Source organism: Crinia signifera, chromosome 6 (genome assembly GCF_055691185.1).
Source record: "Crinia signifera chromosome 6, ASM5569118v1, whole genome shotgun sequence".
In the NCBI taxonomy this organism is placed as follows: domain Eukaryota; kingdom Metazoa; phylum Chordata; class Amphibia; order Anura; family Myobatrachidae; genus Crinia; species Crinia signifera.
The window spans coordinates 266378422-266401596 of record NC_139222.1 but is presented as its reverse complement, the minus strand read 5'-3'; the positions used below and the strand labels follow the sequence as shown (position 1 = coordinate 266401596).

At 43.2% G+C, this 23175-nt stretch overlaps 1 protein-coding gene across 1 annotated transcript in view; it reads right to left on the bottom strand.

Annotated features, from left to right (window-relative positions):
* Window positions 1–23175, bottom strand: part of C6H10orf90 (chromosome 6 C10orf90 homolog) — a 112165-nt gene that overhangs the window by 31247 nt on the left and 57743 nt on the right. Inside the window, exons 5-6 of the mRNA XM_083145624.1 lie at window positions 14515–14636; window positions 12649–12835 (exon numbers count right to left, since the gene is read on the bottom strand). Coding sequence (XP_083001750.1) covers window positions 12649–12835; window positions 14515–14636 — 309 coding nt within the window. The remainder of the gene's footprint in view (window positions 1–12648; window positions 12836–14514; window positions 14637–23175) is intronic.

Here is a 23175-nt window from a genome sequence, read left to right as displayed (position 1 = left end):
TGTTGGCATCTGCGTTGTGTCGACACGATTGTTGAAAAACTCTTTAAGTTTGAGTTTTCTAATAAGTTCAGTTTTTTCAATTTGCCATTGGAATTGGTCAAAGGGAACTGAGGGAACAAATGACAAACCGCGGCTCAATACATGGTGTTCACTGTCGGAGAGTTCGTATGAAGATAGGTTGTAAATCAGCGTGGTCTCGGAGGTTTTGCTGCCGATTTGTTGGCTCTTTTGTTGTCTTTTGTGCTGACCACCTCGTCTGGTAGTAGATCGCCGTCTTTTAAACGCATCTTCCTGGTGCGTGCACCTAAAGGGATAGAAGGGTGCCCTTGTTTGTCAGAGTCGCTCAGAGAGCTGCCGGTATCCTGAGAAGAGGCAGTATCGAATTTATTACGATATGAATAGTCTCTGTTTCTGTTGCGTCTGAAAAAAGGTTTGCGGCTGCCTTCAGTAGAGTTACCACTCAGCCAGCGATACACGGTGTGCTTTTCATAGTCATTTTCAACTTTGGATAGTTTTTCTTTCTTGAATTTAATTAATTCTTTTTTATAGGTTGCAATCTGGTTCTTCAGGCGTAGCAACCAATCAGTATCATTATCGGTGGTGAGAGTGGGCAAATGTGTATCCTCAAACGTGGCAATTTTGGTTTTAATAGATGTTAATTCCTTTGATGATTGTTCAATAACCAGGACCATGAGGTCAAAAGAACATTTGTTTAATATGCCAATCCAACGCTTGCAGAATTGAGGGTCAAAACGTCCGATAGTAGGGCAATTTCTCACTCGGAAGCCCCGAGGAATCTTTTTAGCTTTGTAATAGTCACTTAAGGAAAGAGCGTGCAAATGGAAGTCCACTTCTTTCTTTTTAAGACGTAGCAGGTCTCTGAAGATAATTTCAGGAGAGGTGGCTTCAGTTTCATCATTTATGCCTTCTTTGAGTACAATAGCATCGATTTCAACGTCTGAAAATATGTGGGTATCGCTCATGGGAAAATTGAACAGATTTATATCCGTCTCTGTAGTACCTTCTGCCATGATATGGCTACTGGTTTTCTTCCGATACAAAGACCAAATGCAGTTCAAATGTTTCCGTCGTTTTTGTAGATAAGAAGAAGGAGCTTAATCACTTAAGCCAACATCCATTGATGATGAATAGGTAGATGGGTGCCTTGACTGAATCGCAATTCAAGTATAACGGCCAGGGGTCTGGCACTCCCAACGATGTATTTTAAATAGCCGGTGCCATCACAGGGATGAATAGTACATAGAACAGAAGGAGCGGCACTCATAGCATAAATAACGAAGCAATAAACGGGTTTCTTTAGATCAACGTTTCAATTTCATTAAGCGAAATTTTCATCAGGATACAGGTACAGAGTAAAGATACAACTTATATAGAAAACATCACCTTGTGAATGGAGCCAAAATGTGAAAACACACCCCTCTCAGGCTAGGATTGATGACATCATAGAGCTGAGCAACTTACACCAGCAACGTGTCGTGCGACAAACCATCACCATAGTAACAGTATATACAAATATATACAAAACGAGGAAAACAGATGAACTGTTAACAAAATAATAGCGCTGTATGGGATGATACAATCACTATGTCAAGTGGATGACCCCAAAAGGGTTAAATGAACAGATTAACCTTAATATATTCCGTTAAGTTTTCTATGCATATTTTTCCTCTTTACATTTATTATGACCATTTCTGTCATCCACTTGACATAGTGATTGTATCATCCCATACAGCGCTATTATTTTGTTAACAGTTCATCTGTTTTCCTCGTTTTGTATATATTTGTATATACTGTTACTATGGTGATGGTTTGTCGCACGACACGTTGCTGGTGTAAGTTGCTCAGCTCTATGATGTCATCAATCCTAGCCTGAGAGGGGTGTGTTTTCACATTTTGGCTCCATTCACAAGGTGATGTTTTCTATATAAGTTGTATCTTTACTCTGTACCTGTATCCTGATGAAAATTTCGCTTAATGAAATTGAAACGTTGATCTAAAGAAACCCGTTTATTGCTTCGTTATTTATGCTATGAGTGCCGCTCCTTCTGTTCTATGTACTATTCATCCCTGTGATGGCACCGGCTATTTAAAATACATCGTTGGGAGTGCCAGACCCCTGGCCGTTATACTTGAATTGCGATTCAGTCAAGGCACCCATCTACCTATTCATCATCAATGGATGTTGGCTTAAGTGATTAAGCTCCTTCTTCTTATCTACAAAAACGACGGAAACATTTGAACTGCATTTGGTCTTTGTATCGGAAGAAAACCAGTAGCCATATCATGGCAGAAGGTACTACAGAGACGGATATAAATCTGTTCAATTTTCCCATGAGCGATACCCACATATTTTCAGACGTTGAAATCGATGCTATTGTACTCAAAGAAGGCATAAATGATGAAACTGAAGCCACCTCTCCTGAAATTATCTTCAGAGACCTGCTACGTCTTAAAAAGAAAGAAGTGGACTTCCATTTGCACGCTCTTTCCTTAAGTGACTATTACAAAGCTAAAAAGATTCCTCGGGGCTTCCGAGTGAGAAATTGCCCTACTATCGGACGTTTTGACCCTCAATTCTGCAAGCGTTGGATTGGCATATTAAACAAATGTTCTTTTGACCTCATGGTCCTGGTTATTGAACAATCATCAAAGGAATTAACATCTATTAAAACCAAAATTGCCACGTTTGAGGATACACATTTGCCCACTCTCACCACCGATAATGATACTGATTGGTTGCTACGCCTGAAGAACCAGATTGCAACCTATAAAAAAGAATTAATTAAATTCAAGAAAGAAAAACTATCCAAAGTTGAAAATGACTATGAAAAGCACACCGTGTATCGCTGGCTGAGTGGTAACTCTACTGAAGGCAGCCGCAAACCTTTTTTCAGACGCAACAGAAACAGAGACTATTCATATCGTAATAAATTCGATACTGCCTCTTCTCAGGATACCGGCAGCTCTCTGAGCGACTCTGACAAACAAGGGCACCCTTCTATCCCTTTAGGTGCACGCACCAGGAAGATGCGTTTAAAAGACGGCGATCTACTACCAGACGAGGTGGTCAGCACAAAAGACAACAAAAGAGCCAACAAATCGGCAGCAAAACCTCCGAGACCACGCTGATTTACAACCTATCTTCATACGAACTCTCCGACAGTGAACACCATGTATTGAGCCGCGGTTTGTCATTTGTTCCCTCAGTTCCCTTTGACCAATTCCAATGGCAAATTGAAAAAACTGAACTTATTAGAAAACTCAAACTTAAAGAGTTTTTCAACAATCGTGTCGACACAACGCAGATGCCAACACCAAGTGTCACTATCCCTGAGGTCCTTAAGAAATATTGTCCTCCTTCACATTTTGATCCTCAAACATTCAATCCAAGCATTAAAACTTTTGCAAGATTAATTGATGAATCAATTACTTCCGATTCTACAATTTCCTCTAATCGACATCCTAACTTATCTACACTTGAAAGACAAGCAATCAAACAATTAGCCAATAATGATAATCTCATTATCCGCCCAGCAGATAAGGGCGGCGGTGTTGTACTACAAGATCTCAATGACTACCACTCTGAAATCATGCGTCAGCTCTCTGATGAGAGCACATACAGAAAACTTACCCGCAATCCTTCTTCAATCTGCAAGCAACAACTTAATGATATCGTCAACATCGGTTTGGACTCCGGGGTTATTAACAGCAAAATAGCGGAGATACTTCTTCCCCAATACCCTGTAACACCGACTTTGTATACACTACCCAAAATCCATAAAGGACTTAATCCCCCTCCCGGACGCCCGATTGTCTCGGCCACGAACTCTTTACTGCAACCTTCGGCAACATATTTGGACTCTCAATTTCAACCCTTGATTCAATTAGAATCTACCTTCTTGCTGGACACTACCTCATTGTTGCAACAACTTGATAACATTGACTCTCTACCTAATGGATGTACACTGGCTACAGTTGATGTAGTCAATTTATATACTTCCATCCCCCATGATATGGGCATCTCGGCTGTGCAGTCATTTCTGAGAAAGAAAAGTGACTTTGGTGAGACCAAAATTTCCTTTTTATTATTATTATTAGAATTTATTCTTAATAACAATTTTTTCATTTATAACAGAGAATTCTATTTGCAGGTACGTGGCTGTGCCATGGGATCTTCCATGGCACCAGCGTACGCAAATATTTTCATGTTCTCTATTGAATCTGACATATTTTTCTCATCCAATTTGGTGAGTGATCAAATTATTCTTTTTAAACGCTTTATTGATGATCTCTTGATCATATGGCGTGATAATCAAACCTCTTTAATCAAAATTATTGATGATTATAACGTATTGAATGGTCCCATCAAATTCACTTACGAACTCAGTCACCACCATGTACATTTTCTTGATGTAAATATTATTGTCAGTGATGGTAAATTGTCTACCTCTGTCTACACGAAACCTACAGACCGCAATACATTGCTACAACCACAAAGTTGCCATCCGCAAAAACTTATCCAAGGGCTCCCCTACTCACAGATGATACGCGTCTACCGTATCAACAGTGTGAAATCTAATGCTGTGACACAAATTGATAACTTGATTGATAAATTTGTGGAACGCGGTTATAGCCTTAAAGAGCTACTCCTTTGTAAATCCAAAGTTCTTAATATGGATAGGAAATCGTTGTTACGCTCTAAGGGCCCTAAAATCCCCGACCAGTCACTCATTCCATGGGTGACCCGCTACAACACAGCCTCACAGGCAGTAACCAATACTGTTAAGAAATGTTGGCCCATTATAAAAAGCGATCCAGCCCTGCCGTTTAAAGATAAACGTATCATGCCTTGTTTCTCTAGAGGCCGGAATCTCCGTGACCTCCTAGTTAAAACTGAAGTCAATGTGAAAACTGCTACCACCAAAACTACATTTCTTGGCGGTACTAAAATGGGTTGTTTCAGATGTACATGTACTGCTTGTCAGTTCATGCTCACGGGCGATACTTTCAGTCACCCCCATACGGGTAAAAATTACAAAATCCGACACCACTTTGATTGTCAATCTTCATTTGTTGTATATCAAATTATCTGCCCGTGTAGTTTAGTTTATATTGGCAAGACTGAGCGCAAGATTAAGGAACGCATTGCACAGCACCGTAGTGCTATTCGAGCAGCCATTGATAAAAAACAAAGCGATCAACCGGTCGCTCGTCATTTTTTGCTATGTAAACACCCCCTTAATAGCTTGCGCTTCAGAATCATTGATTGCATACCCCCATCTCTCAGAGGGGGTAACCGACCTTTGAAACTCCTCCAGTGTGAAGCACGCTGGATTTTCCGTCTAGATGTGGTTGCGCCCAAAGGGTTAAATGAACAGATTAACCTTAATATATTCCGTTAAGTTTTCTATGCATATTTTTCCTCTTTACATTTATTATGACCATTTCTGTCATCCACTTGACATAGTGATTGTATCATCCCATACAGCGCTATTATTTTGTTAACAGTTCATCTGTTTTCCTCGTTTTGTATATATTTGTATATACTGTTACTATGGTGATGGTTTGTCGCACGACACGTTGCTGGTGTAAGTTGCTCAGCTCTATGATGTCATCAATCCTAGCCTGAGAGGGGTGTGTTTTCACATTTTGGCTCCATTCACAAGGTGATGTTTTCTATATAAGTTGTATCTTTACTCTGTACCTGTATCCTGATGAAAATTTCGCTTAATGAAATTGAAACGTTGATCTAAAGAAACCCGTTTATTGCTTCGTTATTTATGCTATGAGTGCCGCTCCTTCTGTTCTATATATATATATGCTTTGATCCATGAGCCAACATACTCCCCATATATGTCAATGTTTAGACAATGGATAATTAATAAATCATAATTAGAGATGAAATTCCAACCTGTGCCCGACTCCCATTTAAATGAGTTTGATCCAATAGATCAAATTGACCTTTGTTATTGATTATGTATTGAACGTACTGGGTCACAGTGTCCCGCGGGTAGGAGCAGTTGGGGGAGCCATAAATCACCGCTGCTCTGCAGACCAGTCGGTGATCGATGAATAGGTGCAGTGCACATGGGTCAAGCTTTTCACACTTGCACTTACTTGGCTACAGGCTCTTGTCATTGGTCTTGGTGGTTCCCTAGACATAGAGGAGCGGAGCCTTGCATAGTTGTTCTACTGCTGTCTTGTTATTGAAATTGGATTGCACTGCTGCAATAACTCCATGTTGCTCCTCCTCCAAGGAAGCTTCATTCTCTGCACCAATATGGCCACCAAGGTTATTATGGAGCATGTTGGAGATTTCTGAGAGTTTCACATTGGAAGATGGTAGCTTTGCTCCAGTGTCACCTGCAAATACCCGCTTTTTTACATGCTATTCCAGACCCCTACACTGCTAACCAGTGCCTACATACAGTCCCTGGCTGGTGAGCTGGGACACACCATGCTCTACTTAAGCTCCACTACTTCTACCAATGTGTATGTAACAGTGAGTACAGCTGTACCTTCTTTAATTTAATGAAACCATTTCACTAGACTCTGTGGACTCTATAGATACAAGTCATTCTCTGGTGTGTACAGAAAGTCTGCCACATGAGAAATAGGTAAGTTCACTACTGGAATCAGCTTAAGCCAATCACACTAGTAGCCAACTTCATACCCCTGTAGTAAGGGAAACATATCTTACTTATTGTGCCTTCCATAAGCCTCTTTTTACATGCTCTCTCGTGTCATATGGTTGTTTGGGCAATCTATTTACCATCTTGGTATTATAATTTGTAATAAGCACAGCTTAGAAGATCCTGATCAGGTAACTGCTCAAGCTGTGATATACAAAAGTTGCACAAAATCATTTATACAACATTTACAGGTGCTCCAAGGAGGAGCTGATCTAGACAAGAAAGGAGCTGATCTAGGCAAGAAAGGATCTGATCTAGGCATATATTGGATGTAAACCTCATTTCCTGGTCCATTATAATTTGTAGGAGAATTTTGTGTAGTTCTCTCTTTCATGATTAGATTAACCCCTCCTTTACAAGCATCTGTAGTGGACTAATATATTGACTTGAGCATGTCTTTTTTGCATATCATTGCACTGAGAAGCATGTATGGGATGAGTGAGTAGTTGGAGGATACTGGAGTTCCTTCAGGTACATCAGCTCATAATATAGAAATATAAAAAAAATATGAGCTGTTATCATGTACAAATTGGGGGGTTTACTATGTCAAGACTACCCTGTCAGAGATCCCTGCTTTTTTACCACCATGTAGGTTTTAAATCTCCTCTACTGGTCCGTTACAGTGTGCTGGGGGAATTCTGTGTCATTTTTCTTGTCTCGTTCCATGAGCTCAAATCAGGCTTCTGATAACCAGTCAGCTGTGCAGACTAGGTCTCATTGTGCTGGTCCTTGTACTGACTCATGTTTGCTGCAGCAGTTTCCTGTATATGGTTTCAGTAGTCTCCGATGTGTCCTTTTTCCTGTAAATGTATGTGATCTTGAACTGTCTAGGTGGCTACCGAGGACCAGTAAACAATTGTAGTTCTTGGAAAGGTGGCTGTAATAGCTGAATCGATCGGCAAGTGGGATCTGGAAGCTTAAGGTCAGTTTCACTTAGCATGGGTTCACTCACTAATCTACATACATATTTTGTCAAAAGCTGCGTAGCTCAAAAAAGGCTCCACAAACATGGCGAGTTCAGGAAATGTTTGTTGGCTGCTCTGCACATCTCTCTACTTACCAGACCTTGGGTAAAGCAATTTAATGTCAAAAGCTTTATGGTTGGAGTAATTTTTTAAGGATTTTTAATAAAATCACTCAATTGCGGCCTCACTGATTTCTCCCTCACGAGATGACACATGAATTGGTGAGCACTAACAGCATCTGTAACTTCAATATAAATGCTAGGAACCAAGTTTCTTGTCACTGCGTTTCCCGGCCTCCCAGAATTAGTGGTCAGTCGGGGACCTCTGGTCACTGCTAATCAGCAATCACAGGCTCCCATTTGCGGCTGGGACATGGGCGGAGGTAAGTGTTTGACGTCACTCGCATTGTGGTCAGCTGATTGGTGTCCACTTTATTTTCCGGCTCAGTGATATGTGCCGGTTAGAGGTTGTTCTTACCTAGTCCCCTACTGGTGTTTCCCTGTCTGGCTTCCTGTGCTCCCGAGGGGTTCCAGTCTGTGTCCTGATTCTGTGTTCCTGACTATCAGCGAAAGCTACTGTTATTGAATTCCATCCTGTGAGTTGTGTCGCACTTTTGCATATTAAAAGGGGGTCATTGTATTCCATCTTGTGCTCCAGGTCCTGATGAAGGCGTGTGAACACGACAAAACGCGTTGAGCAAATAGCATCCTGATTCCAGCTCAGCATTGGAGAGTATTCCATCTCACACCATCTTCAGCCAAAAATCCTTGGAATTCCATACTTGACTTTATCCAGACCAGTTTCACATCACCATCTTGGATCCCTATATTGAGCCACATTCTGCAGCCACTAAGTCAGGTATTGCCATACCTTAAGAACTGCATTACTTCACCATTGTGTGACACTTGGAATCCTCCACTGGGTAATCTCCAGGACTTCACAATTCATCTTTAAACAAGGATATCCATATTATATGGTAAATATATACCTACCGTTGTTGATTTGGACACAAAAAAAATCCTCCATAATATTGAATGCTAGCTGGAAAATTCTTATTCATCATTTTTTATCATTGATTTTTTACTATTTTGAGAATTCTCATATGAAATGTACGGTACTTATTTCCTAGCACGGCGTCCGTCTCATTGATTGTATGTCTTAAATTTAAGGTACTTAAGGCATACAATCAACGCAATGGACCCGATTTTCTGTCAATCACCTGCTAATTTGCCGGTGAAAGAGAAAATTGCGTTGATCGCGTCCATCGCGGCCCATTATAATGGGCCGCGATGCGACCGACACGATCAACGCGATTTTCCCATAGAGAATAATGTTAAATTATTTTTTAAGTCAAAATCAGGTTGATCGTGTCGTTCGATGTGATCAACGCGATTTTACATAGGGGACAATGGGAAATGGGACAATATGGCCAATTTCTCATTAAGTATGGTTATAAAGTATGGTTAATGCCCCCCAATTGTTAACGCCACCCCACTATTGACGTCAACCCGATGCGTGGCAAGCGCAGCGAGCCCGCGAGGGGCGGCGGTACGCGTCCTCCGACCTTTTCATACCCCCACTATCCACGTCGGTGTGGAGTTGATTTTATAAAGTGTGGCGAGCGCAGCGAGCCACCGAGCCCGAAGCGTGGCGAGCATAGCGAGCCCGGTGAGGTGATGGCAATCGTACATTACCCGGGAAGTCCAGGAGGTCATTCACTTCAATAGGACATCCATCTTCAAATACACTATATGATCACTCAATCCCAATCACCATCCATGCCATCCAATTTCCTCATGAAATTTTCAGCTATGAAAATTCTGACACATTTTGTCGATATGAAAGTACTATTATCGTAAAAGTAATATAATATCATTGTAATCAGATGTAGGGAATAAGACCATTACACCAGAAGCAATGACAGAGGAGAGCCATATTCCTCTTTGTAGGATCTCATATGAGATCTGCCAATAATTACCTAATTATGAAAGCGATTCCACCAAATGGGGCAATATGGCCATAAAACCTCTAATCTTTTGAAATACACTTATAAAATCAGATTCAAACGTACTATGGGGTTCCAAGCATCAATTTAATCTGGAATTCAAATTTAGACTTAGCAACTTTCTTTGATCACATGCCAGGTAACCTCTGATCAGGTGACGGGTGTGCACACCTCTCATGAATATTCATGAGGAATGAGGTATTTAAGGGGCTTCCGGGAGCAGGCCAGTTTGGTCCTGATGAAGCTCCCTTAGCGAAGCGTACGCTGACCAGTCAGCCTTAGTTGTGACTCCCATTTCCCTCTCCCCACATACCAATATTAAATATTGTGTGATTTTTTTTTCCAATTAGCTGCACCAAGCGAGCGTCAGTCTCCACTGAGCTCGCTGAGTCAGAGCCACGGTGTGTGACGTCAACACCACTGGTCTCCGGCTCGTCTGTCAGGTCAGGAACCGGCTCTCCAACACGCGCCTGGAACCTCCTGACTGTCAGCGGGTAACAGACGCAGCTCCGTGTCCAGGCTCTGTTGCGGTACGGCATTCTGATTGTGAGGTGGCAGATCACATCAGACGTCGTCCGCACTTTGGGACACCAGTGAGGCTGCGACAAACCCGGGACCCACCGCTGTGTCTCATGTGCATCACATTATTGATACTCACTAGCATTGTACCCGATTTATAAATTCATACGGGGCACATATGGTTAATTTAACTGCTTCAATGTGAGATTGAATGCAATTGCACCAGATTGGATACAAATACTCAGTCTCTCAAATAATGTGTACACATGTATTGCACCCCACTCTGAATTGTTGCGGGGTATCTGAATGGTTATTTAATCACAGCAGTGCAAAGTGTAGTGCACCTGCAGCATATTGGAAACCAACAGTCAGTCTCCCTAATACAGCCACCAGGCACATTAACTAATTAAGTGGATTCTGACCCTGATTTCTTAAATATCCATCAGTGGGGAGAAACATTGGGCTCACACTAAGTTGGGGTATATTATCCTTTTTAAACCCCATTTGTGTTTCATGTGTGTCAATTTGTTTATTTTGTGTCCATACTTCGCTATTTTTTTAGTAATAACAATAAAAGTTACATTTTAATTAACCTGATCTCCAGGTGCATCACACAGGCCCTTATTCTGATCTGTGCGGCCGGAGCCGCATACGTTGCTCCGGCCGCACAAACCAAACCCCGCCTACAAGACGGATCGCCACGGCCGTCCGTACGCGGACGGCTGGCGATCCGCATGAAAATGGTGGGGCGTACGCCTCCACCATGGTGGGAGCTGCCCCCTGCATTCGATGGTCGACGACCATCGAAGGCAGGGCCGCACGCTCCACCAGCTCACGCAAGCTTAGACCACACGGACAATCGTCCGTGTGAAAGCTTGTATTTGGGCGGAGAGCTGACATCCGGCGATGTCAGCTTTCCGCCCCCATCACTGGCGTCATAGCCTCATTACCATGCATACGCCCCGCGTTTGCATGGGAACGCCCATGAAACGCTGGGCGTATACATAGGTAAATGAGGCTATCAAGCCCCTCACGCCCCTATACGCCCCCTTTGCGGCGTATAATTTTTGTGTGCGGCGATTTCGCCTGCACATGCGCAGAGTGACCTCTGCGCATGTGCAGAGTGAAAACATCGGCGGTACGGCCGCACGCGGGCCGTACCGCACAGATTAGAATAAGGGCCACAGAGACATACTCTCTTACTTCTGTTCCTTATTTTCAGAAAAACCCTAGCGCTGTATCTTAGATTTTTCTTGTTCCTGTATATTTGGGAGCTTTACACCCTCCCGATACAGCAGCTTTAGCAACACTGGCGGTTCCACATTCTTGGTTCCCTATAGCAGCCTTGTCTGATTGTAAGTCTAGGCGGCATCCCGGTAATTGGTGGACATAATCCACCAAGGAAAGGCGGAAGTTATTGGGGCAAACTAAGTGTGCAGGAGGCTAACGGATAACTGTTCCAGAGAAGTCATAACATTAAATTCGAATCTCCATTTTCAAGTGTGGTAGTGCAGTGCCTCTAATTCATTATCTTCATATATACCCTGTAAGCTTGTTGGGCTACGTAAACATGGCACTAGAATACCAGCCAACACTTAGTGGCTTGACTAAATACTTTCAGTTACGCCTCAACAACTTTATCTGGCATCATTTTCTGAAAAGCTAAAATTTTTTGCTACCAGAGAGGGGAGGGCACACAACAGTGGCTGCACGTGGGCCCTCTCCTCTCTTAAAACAACCCTTAAGCACATATTAATATGTCTTCCATTGTGATCTCTAGCCTTGATCTAACAGAGCTCACCTCTATTTCCAATCATCTCCAAAGCATTCGTGAACTGTACATGAATATAACCGTCAGTACGTGTAAATGGAAGCTGTTCTTTCACTAGTCACCTGGGATTCACCAGTTTTCAATATGCCACAGAGAACCCACAGTTCATGTTATTCCATTGTGGATCCCACACTGGACATGAAGCTATGTGCTGGTGCCCCGAGCAACCATTGCCTTTTTTTTTTAATCCAGCATGTCAACCAGTCTTATACCATTTTCACACAGAATAGCCCCTAGATCCCGGCTTTTACTCTGCGTTTCAGTGCTAGGTTATTTTACAGGTCCCAGCCTGATCCCTCTTTTCTACCATCTAAGCATTTCTACCTAGTCATATCCAGATTAATACCCCTTTCAGACATACTCCTAGGTTTTTGCACATGAGCGGGCATCTACCTGGGATTTTGTTACATCTAAAAGGCACCAACCCAGGACTGTGTTCCCGGGTCCCAGACCCTGCAATTGACCTGGGTTTCTCCCAGGTCTTTCTTTCCAGGTTTTCAACCCATGGGACCTGGGAATTTTTACCAGGGTTGACCCTTTCACATAAGAAAAAGGACGCATGTTGAATGGCAAATTATGAAGTACTGTAGCTACCAAGAAATTTTGCAGACTTACCACTCAGAGGATGAGGAACGGTGAAGATTTTCCGCTGCAGGTTTGCAGACTTTGGTGTAAGTTTTTGAAGTGCGGACTTTGGTAAAGCTTGCTTCTGTATTTTTCTCTGATGCGCCATGAGCTCCAGTTTGTGAACACGTTGCTGCGAATTACAAATGAAGTCGGGCCTATGGTGTTCTAGAGCCTCCTATTAAATGAGAGAGAAAAACATTGCAATATAATGTTGGTCAATATCTCTTATATATTTAGCCAGATCTGTCACTCATCCCCTGTGTGTATAACGTTCCCACCCAGCGTTATACACAAACCCGCCCCCCCCCAAGGGAAAAGACCAGTGTCATACACACCGCCTCCCCCTTGCCTTAACTTCCCCCCCACCCAGCCAGGGCTACAGTACACACCCACCATCCACCATGGTGTAGGTGAGCGGCACACCCCCCCGGCCCTCCCTCCCGCGATTCGCGGGGCCCCCCTCCTGCGATTTGCAGACCCCCGTGACCCCCACATATATATATATATATATATATATATATTACTAAAACAGTTTAGGCATGTTGGGATTTTGGACTAAATGGCAATGTAATAGGTTCTTGTTAACAGATTGCTTCAAAATAACAGTAAAAAAAGGAATAAACGAACTGGCTAATATGCTAAACATCCAGACCACCATGCTAATTAGCCTGGCCAGCATGCTAATTTGCTCAAACAGTATGCTAATCATTTCTTTTCCCTGTACAATATGAGTGAGAATTACTGGCCTAGAGTGGTGGGTTTTTGAAGGGGAAATATAGGATCGAGTGCTGTTTTTTCACCTGCTAGTGTCAGAAGGGTGCAGTAAAATGTACAGTATTGAATGAAGGAGGGTGATAACTGAAATATCAAAGTAGCAACAAAATGTACAATATAGTATATTGGGGGTACATTTATGATAAGTTCTAAAAATCAAAATTGGGGATGTTGCCCATACCAACGAATCAGATTATGGGGGGTTTTCAATCCAGGCCGCTATTAGCGACAGGGGAAATAGCGGCGGCCGCCCTCCAATGCTGTCTTTCCCGACAGCATTGAAGAGGCAGATAGACAGATCGGGCCCAACTTAAAAAGCAGTCGGACCCGTTATGTCGATTACGGCCGTGAATTGGCGTGATCGCGGCCGAATATCGACAATCCATGGCAGTTTACGTGGACACTCCCTCTTTTCGCCGATCGACAGCCGGGACATTGAATCCCACCTGGTGATCTGCGGTCGAACAAAACTAAAGCGGGCCAGGGTCACAGCTGTCGGGACGGATCGACGCTGTGACCCGTGATTGAATACCCCCTTTGTCTAACATTTTCTATGATGCAATAGCGAAATGATAGACAGAGGGGGGGGATGCTCTAACATCCGCGCCCCCTTACCGCCCCCTATTGCCGGCTACCGCATTCATAATAATCGCATATGCTGTAACATATGCGATAATTATGGCAAAGGACAGCTCTTGCGTTAAGAGTCTGCGCGGGGGTCCGTGCGGGGCAGTGGTGGGTCGGTGAGGGGCCCATAGGCTTCTATGGGGCATCGTCAGATTTTTCTGGCAATGCCCCCCGCCGGGGAAGCTTAGTGCATACCAAAATGCAGTAAAAACCCCGATAACTGGGTTTTTACCGCATTTTTAGATTCGAGAATCTCCCCCAGAATCTGATTGAGGCTACGAGCAACATCCCCACTTTCCACTTTTAGAATCTTTAGTAAATTTCCCGCTAGAATCTCATTCTAGCCGTATAACATTGTTAATCAAGAAAATAGCAATGCTTGTTGTACGCACCAGTGTCACATTCAAAAAAGGTCAGCTAACTTTTTGAATAAAACAAATAAAATGCCTTTACCTGCAAACTCATTATTTTCCGTGAAAACTCCCCGTTATTGTTGTTTTCCGTTAGCTCTGGTAATGGCGTGTTTTCCTTATCATCATCTCCAGTGGGCTTGCATGCCTTATGCCCCATGTAACCTAAAACGATGGAAAATGTACATATTCAAATATAATTGTATTATTTTATTGCTACGGTTCAAGACCCGATAGTGCTAATTAGCACTGCATTACGCCTATACTCCAAAAAAGAATGTTCTACTCTTAACTGAAGTCCCTGGTGTTGAGGCCTGATGTCAATTAATACAGCACGTGACACAATGGAGTGGCCAGTCTATCTCTCATCAAACCAGTTACATAGAAGACAAAAGCAATTTCAATCTGGTATGTATCAGCAATCAAAATGTAGAAAAGCATTACGGGGTCCCAGGAACGCAGGTCACACGATGTTGCAAGTATTAGATGTCTCGTATAGCATTTTACACAGGGTGGCAGAACACGAATACACGTGATGAATTCATTGCGCCTAAAATGCTAATTTTCCAACTTTCTTTTCACTCATCAACAGTAACACAATAAAGGTCACACAGTTTGTCAAGCAAAGATATATTATTTTGTGGTGAATTTCGCACATTCTATATATTCATTTTTTTTGTTTCGAGATAAACCCAATGAAATTGGACATAACAATGGTATAATCTTTTTGTGTTCCTTTCGCTTCCAACTATTTATCAGCTGCAAAGCAAAGTAAAATGCATAATAAATGTGTAAAACCCTACTAACTTCTGACATTGATCTCCCGCTAAAGTGTATACACACGTTGTCACGCCGACAGACCATGGACTACATTTCCCAGAAGTCACATGATAGGTGTCGGGTGGAAACCGTTGGCAAGTGAGGCTGGCAACCAAAAATGAAAAGAGACATTCATCAGAGCGACCACAACTCATTGCATAGGCATGCACAGCCTATAGGCAAGAACAGAAAATGTCAACTGCTCAGTTAGGTCTATGGCTATTGTGGCAGAGGCAGCATCTCTCCACATGAGAGTGATGTGGAGGATCCAGACCAGGTTTTGGAGCAGTGGCAGCAACAAACTGGTGTAAGCAGCAGCACCTGGGGTCTCTTGATTGAAGTGTTTCCAGGAGAGACAGAAAATGCTCTTGATGGTGAATAAGCTGCCCAAGTTATAGGCCAGGGTGTCGGTTACGGTTGGCATGTATTTTTGCAGTGCATTACTGGGAGTTGACTAAGTCCCATGAGACTTTGCACAAGATCTTAGAGGCTGAGAGGCTTGTGCTGAGCTCGGCTTGGTGGAGCTCATCATATGCTTCTCAGGCCCATGGAGAATAGCAGCAGCAGCGGCCTTGTCATGGGAGGGTTTTTCATCAGAGGCAGAGCTGAGCATGACAGGGCTCCTACAGAGTAAGGTACAGGGGGGCAAACATGTCCTCTGTGTCCTTGTCATCGCCCAGAAATGCCCAGCACTGTTACAAGTCATGTTTGATACTGTTCATCTCAACTGCTACATGTGCCTTATGAGCTTTAGGATATATGCCTAAAACATTGCTCAATTCTGTAAACATTAACATTCCATTCCTCTCTGAATCAGGCCCTCTGTGAGGTTTATTGTCGGGTACAGGGATATTTACCTAAAATGGAACAAATCTATTAATTTCATTTAAATGCATATGTCTCCTTAAAACACATGTTTTCATTATAGTACTGTAGATTCTATGTTCATGACTAAACTTCCAATTTTACAAAACACCGGTATGTAAAGAAGTTGAAATGAGATATTCCCCTATGAATTTTGGATAAGGCAATCCATCAAGGCTAGACTCGGTTTGCCAGCAGCCTGTGATCTGTCTCGCACACCGCACTACACATTCCCACACTGAGCTGCACAATGTGAACTTCAAGACATTGGAAAAAAATGGATCATGGAACCGGTTCATTTTCCTGCCAGTTGTCTTCCCCCCACTGCTCAGGAGCATGACATATGGTGCATAATGGGGCTGTCTGATGTCAACCCAGTGACAAATCCAGTTCAAATACCTTCATATATAAAAGAATAGACATACTGTAAATTAGCAAACAGTGATAGATAGGGCTGATGATCAAAGCTGTGATTTACACAATATATGGATTGTTTGTACAGCAACATAAAAACATATACAGTTGGGTAGCTGTAACTATCCCAGCTTCATGTACACCCTGTACTGACAATAAATGATGGTGTGGAATCCGTAATTTGTCAGTTTTATATACATATAATTAGAATAAAGAGAAATATACTGTATTGTTATCAGGGGCGGATTGGCCCACCGGGAAACTGGGCCCTTTCCCGGTGGGCCGGCCCAAAACTCATTAAAAAGGGGCCAGCCGCGCTCCCCCCTGGGCTGGCTAACAGTTTCTTATATAGCGCATACATATTCCGCAGCGCTTTACAGAGAATATTTGTACATTCACATCAGTCCCTGCCCCAGTGGAGCTTACAATCTATATTCCCTATCACATGTACACGCACACATGGACATTCTAGGGTTAATTTTTGTTGGAAGCCAATTGACCTACCAGTATATTTTTGGATTGTGGGAGGAAACCGGAGTAAACCCACGCAAACACGGGGAGAATATACAAACTCCACACAGTTAGAGCCATGGTGGGAATCGAACCCATGACCTCAGCACTGTGAGGCAGTAATGCTAACCATTACACCATCCGTGCTGCCCAATTGTTGCATACCGCCGCCGCCACCCCCCACCCCACCCCCGGGCGCGTTTTGACACTTATTCAGTGTCATATAACTTTATATAGATTAGCATTATTCAATCATTCATTATTTAAAAGTAGCTGCTGGTGTTGATTACTTTTTATTTCATATTAGGAGCTATTTGTATTAGTGCTAGGAAACTTTCTTTCATTCTTACATTCTATAAAATGATAGCTTAAAACTGTTTGGTTCATTTGGCCAAATTCTCCACCTGTCCGCTTTAGAAGGTTTGATAAATTTCCCTGTTTGTCCAGGAAGTTCACCAGTTTCAGGTGGCTCAACTGCATGGTAGACAAGTTCCCTTTGCTTTCATTTCTAGATTTGGAGTTGCGGCTTTGTACAATATTGTAGGAAACTGGGCCATGATGGTGGTGTCACGCCGGCACACTCATAGGCAGACACGGTGGGTGGGGAGGGGGTTCCAGTTGCCATGAAACCACTATTCCCTACAGCATGCAGTATAAGGGTTGGAATGCAGCTCTTGTGCCTCAATGTGCCTACATAACTCTGGCATTCAGTACCACTCACTAAGTAGTGGTCGTTCACTGCTTAGCAAGCTGCTTAACGCCACACGGCCGAATACCCGGCCCCCCACCACCAGATCCTCTCGGTACCATGCAAAGGAATGTGTACGAAAAAACATCCCCTCACATTCGGCCAAAGAGGATATAAATCTTTTGAGTCTAAACTGACTCTCTTATTTCTGTCGGTGTCTGCCAAAGAGAGGGCGGGGACTGACCACATGTGACGTCAGCCGCCAGCCCCCATCAGGCATCGACCCGCCTGCATTCCAAGGCAGAACGCCCAGCATTTTTATGGCGACGCCCATAAAGTACTGGTGGTTCCCCTGCTGCTATCCCCTGCATGCAGGGCTGCCGCCAAGGGGGTTCCGTGGGTACAGCTATCCCAGGCCCCGGCCTCTGGAGGGGCCCGGGCAGCTGCCCACAGCGGTGCCAAACCTCCCCCTTGCCACTCGCACACCACCTCCCCCTCCCAGTGCCGGCGCCCCCCCAGCCAGGTACGCACAGTGCAGCCTGAGGCGCACCGAGCCTAGGACACAGAGGGGCTCGGCGCTCTGCAGGCTGCACTGTGCAGTGTGCGCAATGCGCTCCGGACCTGACCTGACCGATGGTGGAGGCTGAAGGAGCGATGCCGTGTGATGGTAATTAATGGGGTAGGGGGAAGCGGGGTGCTGGCAGGCACGGGCGGAGGGTGCGGACGGTAATGTGGGGCGCTGTGCCACTAGGGGCTTGGAATGTAGGTCAGTCCTGGGCCCCAACAATTCTAGTGGCGGCCCTGCCTGCATGCCCACGCCCACCCTCCCCGCAGCAAATGGCCCGGGGAGCCTGTAACCCGCCGAAGCTGTTCACTGCTGGAATCGGGTGAAATCGGGCCCAAATCGCATAGTGTATAGGGGCCTTAAGAACCTCTACAAAATCAGCCGTATCTGGCACATTTTAATGCATAGACCCCAGGATCACTCAGCTTCAGTTTAGCCGAATAAACTCCACATGGTAAATAGCATCTGATCTCATTGGTTTTAAGTTCCAGCAAAAATTAGCACTTTCAGAAAAGTCTCTTAAACTTTCACTATTGGATGCATAAACTATTCATGATAAAATAAAGTCTGCTCCGTAACGGAGTCTGAGCAGTGTGTTAATCTTCAGCAGAATGACGGTTAATCCAGCAGAACATTGCCTCTAACCGACAGTTTTAGTCCTGTTTACCACTTTACTTAATTAAATTGCTTTTTGGTGTTTCTGTAAACTGCCAGCTGAGCGAGACTTCACGTATCTATAACTCCGATACACTGTAGACCTAACGTAACCCAGGACTCTGATGAAAAAAAAAAAATTGGAAATAAAGTGAAAGATAATCTACTGTTATTATTACAGGAACATTTTTTGGCTTTAAAATACATATTTTCAGTTGTTTTTATTTACTTTGTTAATATAATTATTGACTTTTTAACATGACTCTATGATACAAAAGATCAGTTAATTGCGATTTGAGTAAATTGCTTTTCTTCTTTTGTAACTATAATAGATTTAATAAAATACGTTAGTGATTTTCCATTACTGCTTGGACACTGGAATTCATTAATTTCGACCTGTGCGAGTTCTAATAACATTTCTGTTGTGTTCTGGTTCATTGGGGTAGATGTATGAAGCAGTGATAAGGGAGGAGAAGTGAGCCAGGGGAGAAGTGGCCCATGGCAACCAATCAGCTGCCCTGTGTAATTTTATATTATGCAAATTATAGATGTTACTTCAGTGCTGATTGGTTGCCATGGGCCACTGCTCTCTCTCACTTCTCCCTTATCACTGCTTCATGCATCTACCCCTCAGTACTAACTGACATTAGCACAACTGCAGTGTTCTCACCCCATAGAATAATTCCTAGAAATGTAAAGCTAGTTGTTTGACGCATGGTTTTCAAATTCAGTCCTCAGGACCCCAAACCATGATTGTCTACTATCCCAGAAGGTGCGGGAAACTACTGAATTTGCTGGCATTCCCTCACACTGCGGGACATAGTGGGACTGGTCCCAGGCAGAGGCAGAACTCGGGGAGGCAATGGAGTCATCTGCCACCGGGCTCCTGCTCCCAAGGGGGCACTTCTGCAAGTTTAAATCCATTAATAGAAAGCCATCGATATCGCTTCTGTGGATGAGTTCTGAAATATATGTGTGTTCTCTCTATCTCCATATATAGATATATATTTCTTAACAGACATATATTAGATTAAGCGAGAGCTGTATAGGCATGAGGGCATATAAGGAATTGGAATTTTGTGATTGGTATAATAAAGTTAGTTGAAATGTTTCTTACCCATAGATTCCAGGGTTGTAGGTATAGCCAATCAGGTGTGGTAGCTTATGCAGGGGTATATAAGGGGTAGTCAGATGATTCTGCTTCCTCTTTGAGTCTAGATTCCCACCCTCCCTCCCTTGCTTTCTTCAATTACCACCCGGCCTTTCGGCCTTCACACAATTTGGCTTCACAAAAAAATTAATTATAATTGGCGGGAGGGCGCTCTCGATCAGCGGTCAAGTTTGAGGTGCAGGAGGTCACTGTGCGGTATTGCCACCCTCTGCCAGGATGGCTGGTGAGTCCTTCCCCCGAGGGGGGACGATGGCCACTTCCTTGAACTGTCCTCACCATGCAATAGGAGGGGCGGTAAGACCGTCACAGTGCGGGCTGTGCCTTGAATTCAATGGGGGCGGTTCATTGCCCTGGTTACAAGTTGGGGCGTTGTAGTCGCCGCCATTGTTAATGTTTGTGACTTAGCTGGTCTCCAAGCGCTCTCCTGGCCATCCCTTTCAATAGGGTCATACATCAATAAATACTGTTGACCTTTTTAAACTTATGCAGTGGTTGTCCGTGTGGGTATTTCAGGTTAACGTGTCCGAGTGATTTCTTTCTAGGGGTAATCAATGTTAAGTTAAGGTAAAGGTCAATCGCAATAATTCAATAGGCTCCTTATATAAGGCTCCTTATATAAGGTCGTCTGGGCAACTGGGACAAACTTACGCCACTGGTCCCATGGGAACCACCGGAGGGCCCTAAATGCCGGGTGAAGGGGGCTCCTCCTTGTTTTAGGGACTGTGTACTTTAATTATACATTTTTGATATATTACCTTATACTGCACAGGGTTATGGTGTATTTTCTATAGTGCATTGCTGTTATAAATATTGGACTTTATCATGCATACTGTACATTAGCAGTATTTACTATATATTACAAACCAATGGAGAAGGTTAGAATGCCACCTTAAGGGCCGGTGCCTGGAAGTGACGCCCACCCACTGAGGCTAATTCAGCACCCAATGCAGATTGCGATTTTTGTAGATATGCACAACCCCTTCCTGACACAGCATGTTTTTGCCTTCCTGACAGAGCCCTTTTTTTCAAATCTGACATGTATCACTTAAGTGGGGATAACTTTTTTTTGCTTTTACTTATCCCAGTGATTTTGAGATTGTTTTCTCGTGACACATTGTACTTCAAATTAGTTGTAAATTTGGGTCGATACAGTCTGTGTTTTTTTGTGAAAAATACCAAAATGTCGTAAAAAAATGGAAAATTTAGCAATTTGCAAAATGTTAAATTTTCTGCTTGTGAGACAAATAATCATACCACTCAAAATAGTTAATAACTAACATAGACCATATGTCTACTTTATGTTTCCATCATTATTTCAACTTCCTTTTAATTTTTTTGGACACTAGGAGGCTTACAATATGAATAGCAAATTCTCAAATTTTCAAGAAAATTTCAAACACTGATTTTTTTAGGGACCAGTTCAGTTCTGATGTGACTTTGAGGGACTTGTATGTGAGACACCCCCATAAATGATGCCATTTCAAAAACTGCACCCCTCACAGTATTCAAAACAGCATTTTGGAAGTTTTTTAACCCTTTAGGTGTTTCACAGGAATTAAAACAAAGTGTAGGTGAAATTTCAAAATTTCATTTTTTTTGCAGATTTGCAATTTTAATACATTTTTCTAAGGAACACCGTAGATTTTACTAGAGAAATGTGACTAAAAATTGATTCCCCCAATTCTTTTGTTTTCATAAATATCCTATATGTGGCCCTAGTGTGCACGTTGACCAAACTACAGGCTTCATAATAGAAGGAGCACCTACTTGATTTTGGAGCCTCCTTTTTATGAGATTATTTTTTAGGCACCATGTAGGTTTCTAGGCACCATAAGATGCTAAAATTTAGGAACCCCCCCACAAGTGACCCCATTTTGCAAACTACACCCCTCAGGGAATTCATCTAGGGGTATAGTGTACATTTCAAACCCCCAGGGGTTTCACCAATTGTGGTACAACTGGGCAGTGAAAATGAAAAATTAAATTTTTTACACAAAAATGCAGTTCTGGCTCAAAATTTTTCATTTTCACAAGGAATGAAGGAGACAAAGCACCCCAAAATCTGTGCCCCAATTTCTCCCGAGTACGGCAATGCCTCACATGTGACCAAAAAATACCATTTGGGTGCATGGCAGGACTCAGAAGGGAAGGAGTGATTTTGGGATTTTGCAGCTCAGATTCTGGTGGAATGTTGGTGGGTGCTATGTCGCATTAGCAAGACCCCCCAAGCACCAATACAGTGGAACCCCCCCACAACTGACCCCATTTTGCAAACTACACCCCTCAGGGAATTCATCTAGGGGTATAGTGTACATTTAATACCCCCAGGGGTTTCACCAATTTTGATACAACTGGGCTGTGCAAATGAAAAATTACATTTTTTACACAAAAATGCAGTTCTGGCTCAAAATTTTTCATTTTCACAAAGAATGAAGGAGACAAAGCACCCCAAAATCTGTGCCCCAATTTCTCCCGAGTACGGCAATGCCTCACATGTGACCAAAAAATACCATTTGGGTGCATGGCAGGACTCAGAAGGGAAGGAGTGATTTTGGGATTTTGCAGCTCAGATTCTGGTGGAATGTTGGTGGGTGCTATGTCGCATTAGCAAGACCCCCCAAGCACCAATACAGTGGAACCCCCCCACAAGTGACCCCATTTTGCAAACTACACCCCTCAGGGAATTCATCTAGGGGTATAGTGTACATTTCATACCCCCAGGGGTTTCACCAATTTTGATACAACTGGGCTGTGCAAATGAAAAATTACATTTTTTACACAAAAATGCAGTTCTGGCTCAAAATTTTTCATTTTCACAAGGAATGAAGGAGACAAAGCACCCCAAAATCTGTGCCCCAATTTCTCCCGAGTACGGCAATGCCTCACATGTGACCAAAAAATACCATTTGGGTGCATGGCAGGACTCAGAAGGGAAGGAGTGATTTTTGGATTTTGCAGCTCAGATTCTGGTGGAATGCTGGTGGGTGCTATGTCGCATTAGCAAGACCCCCCAAGCACC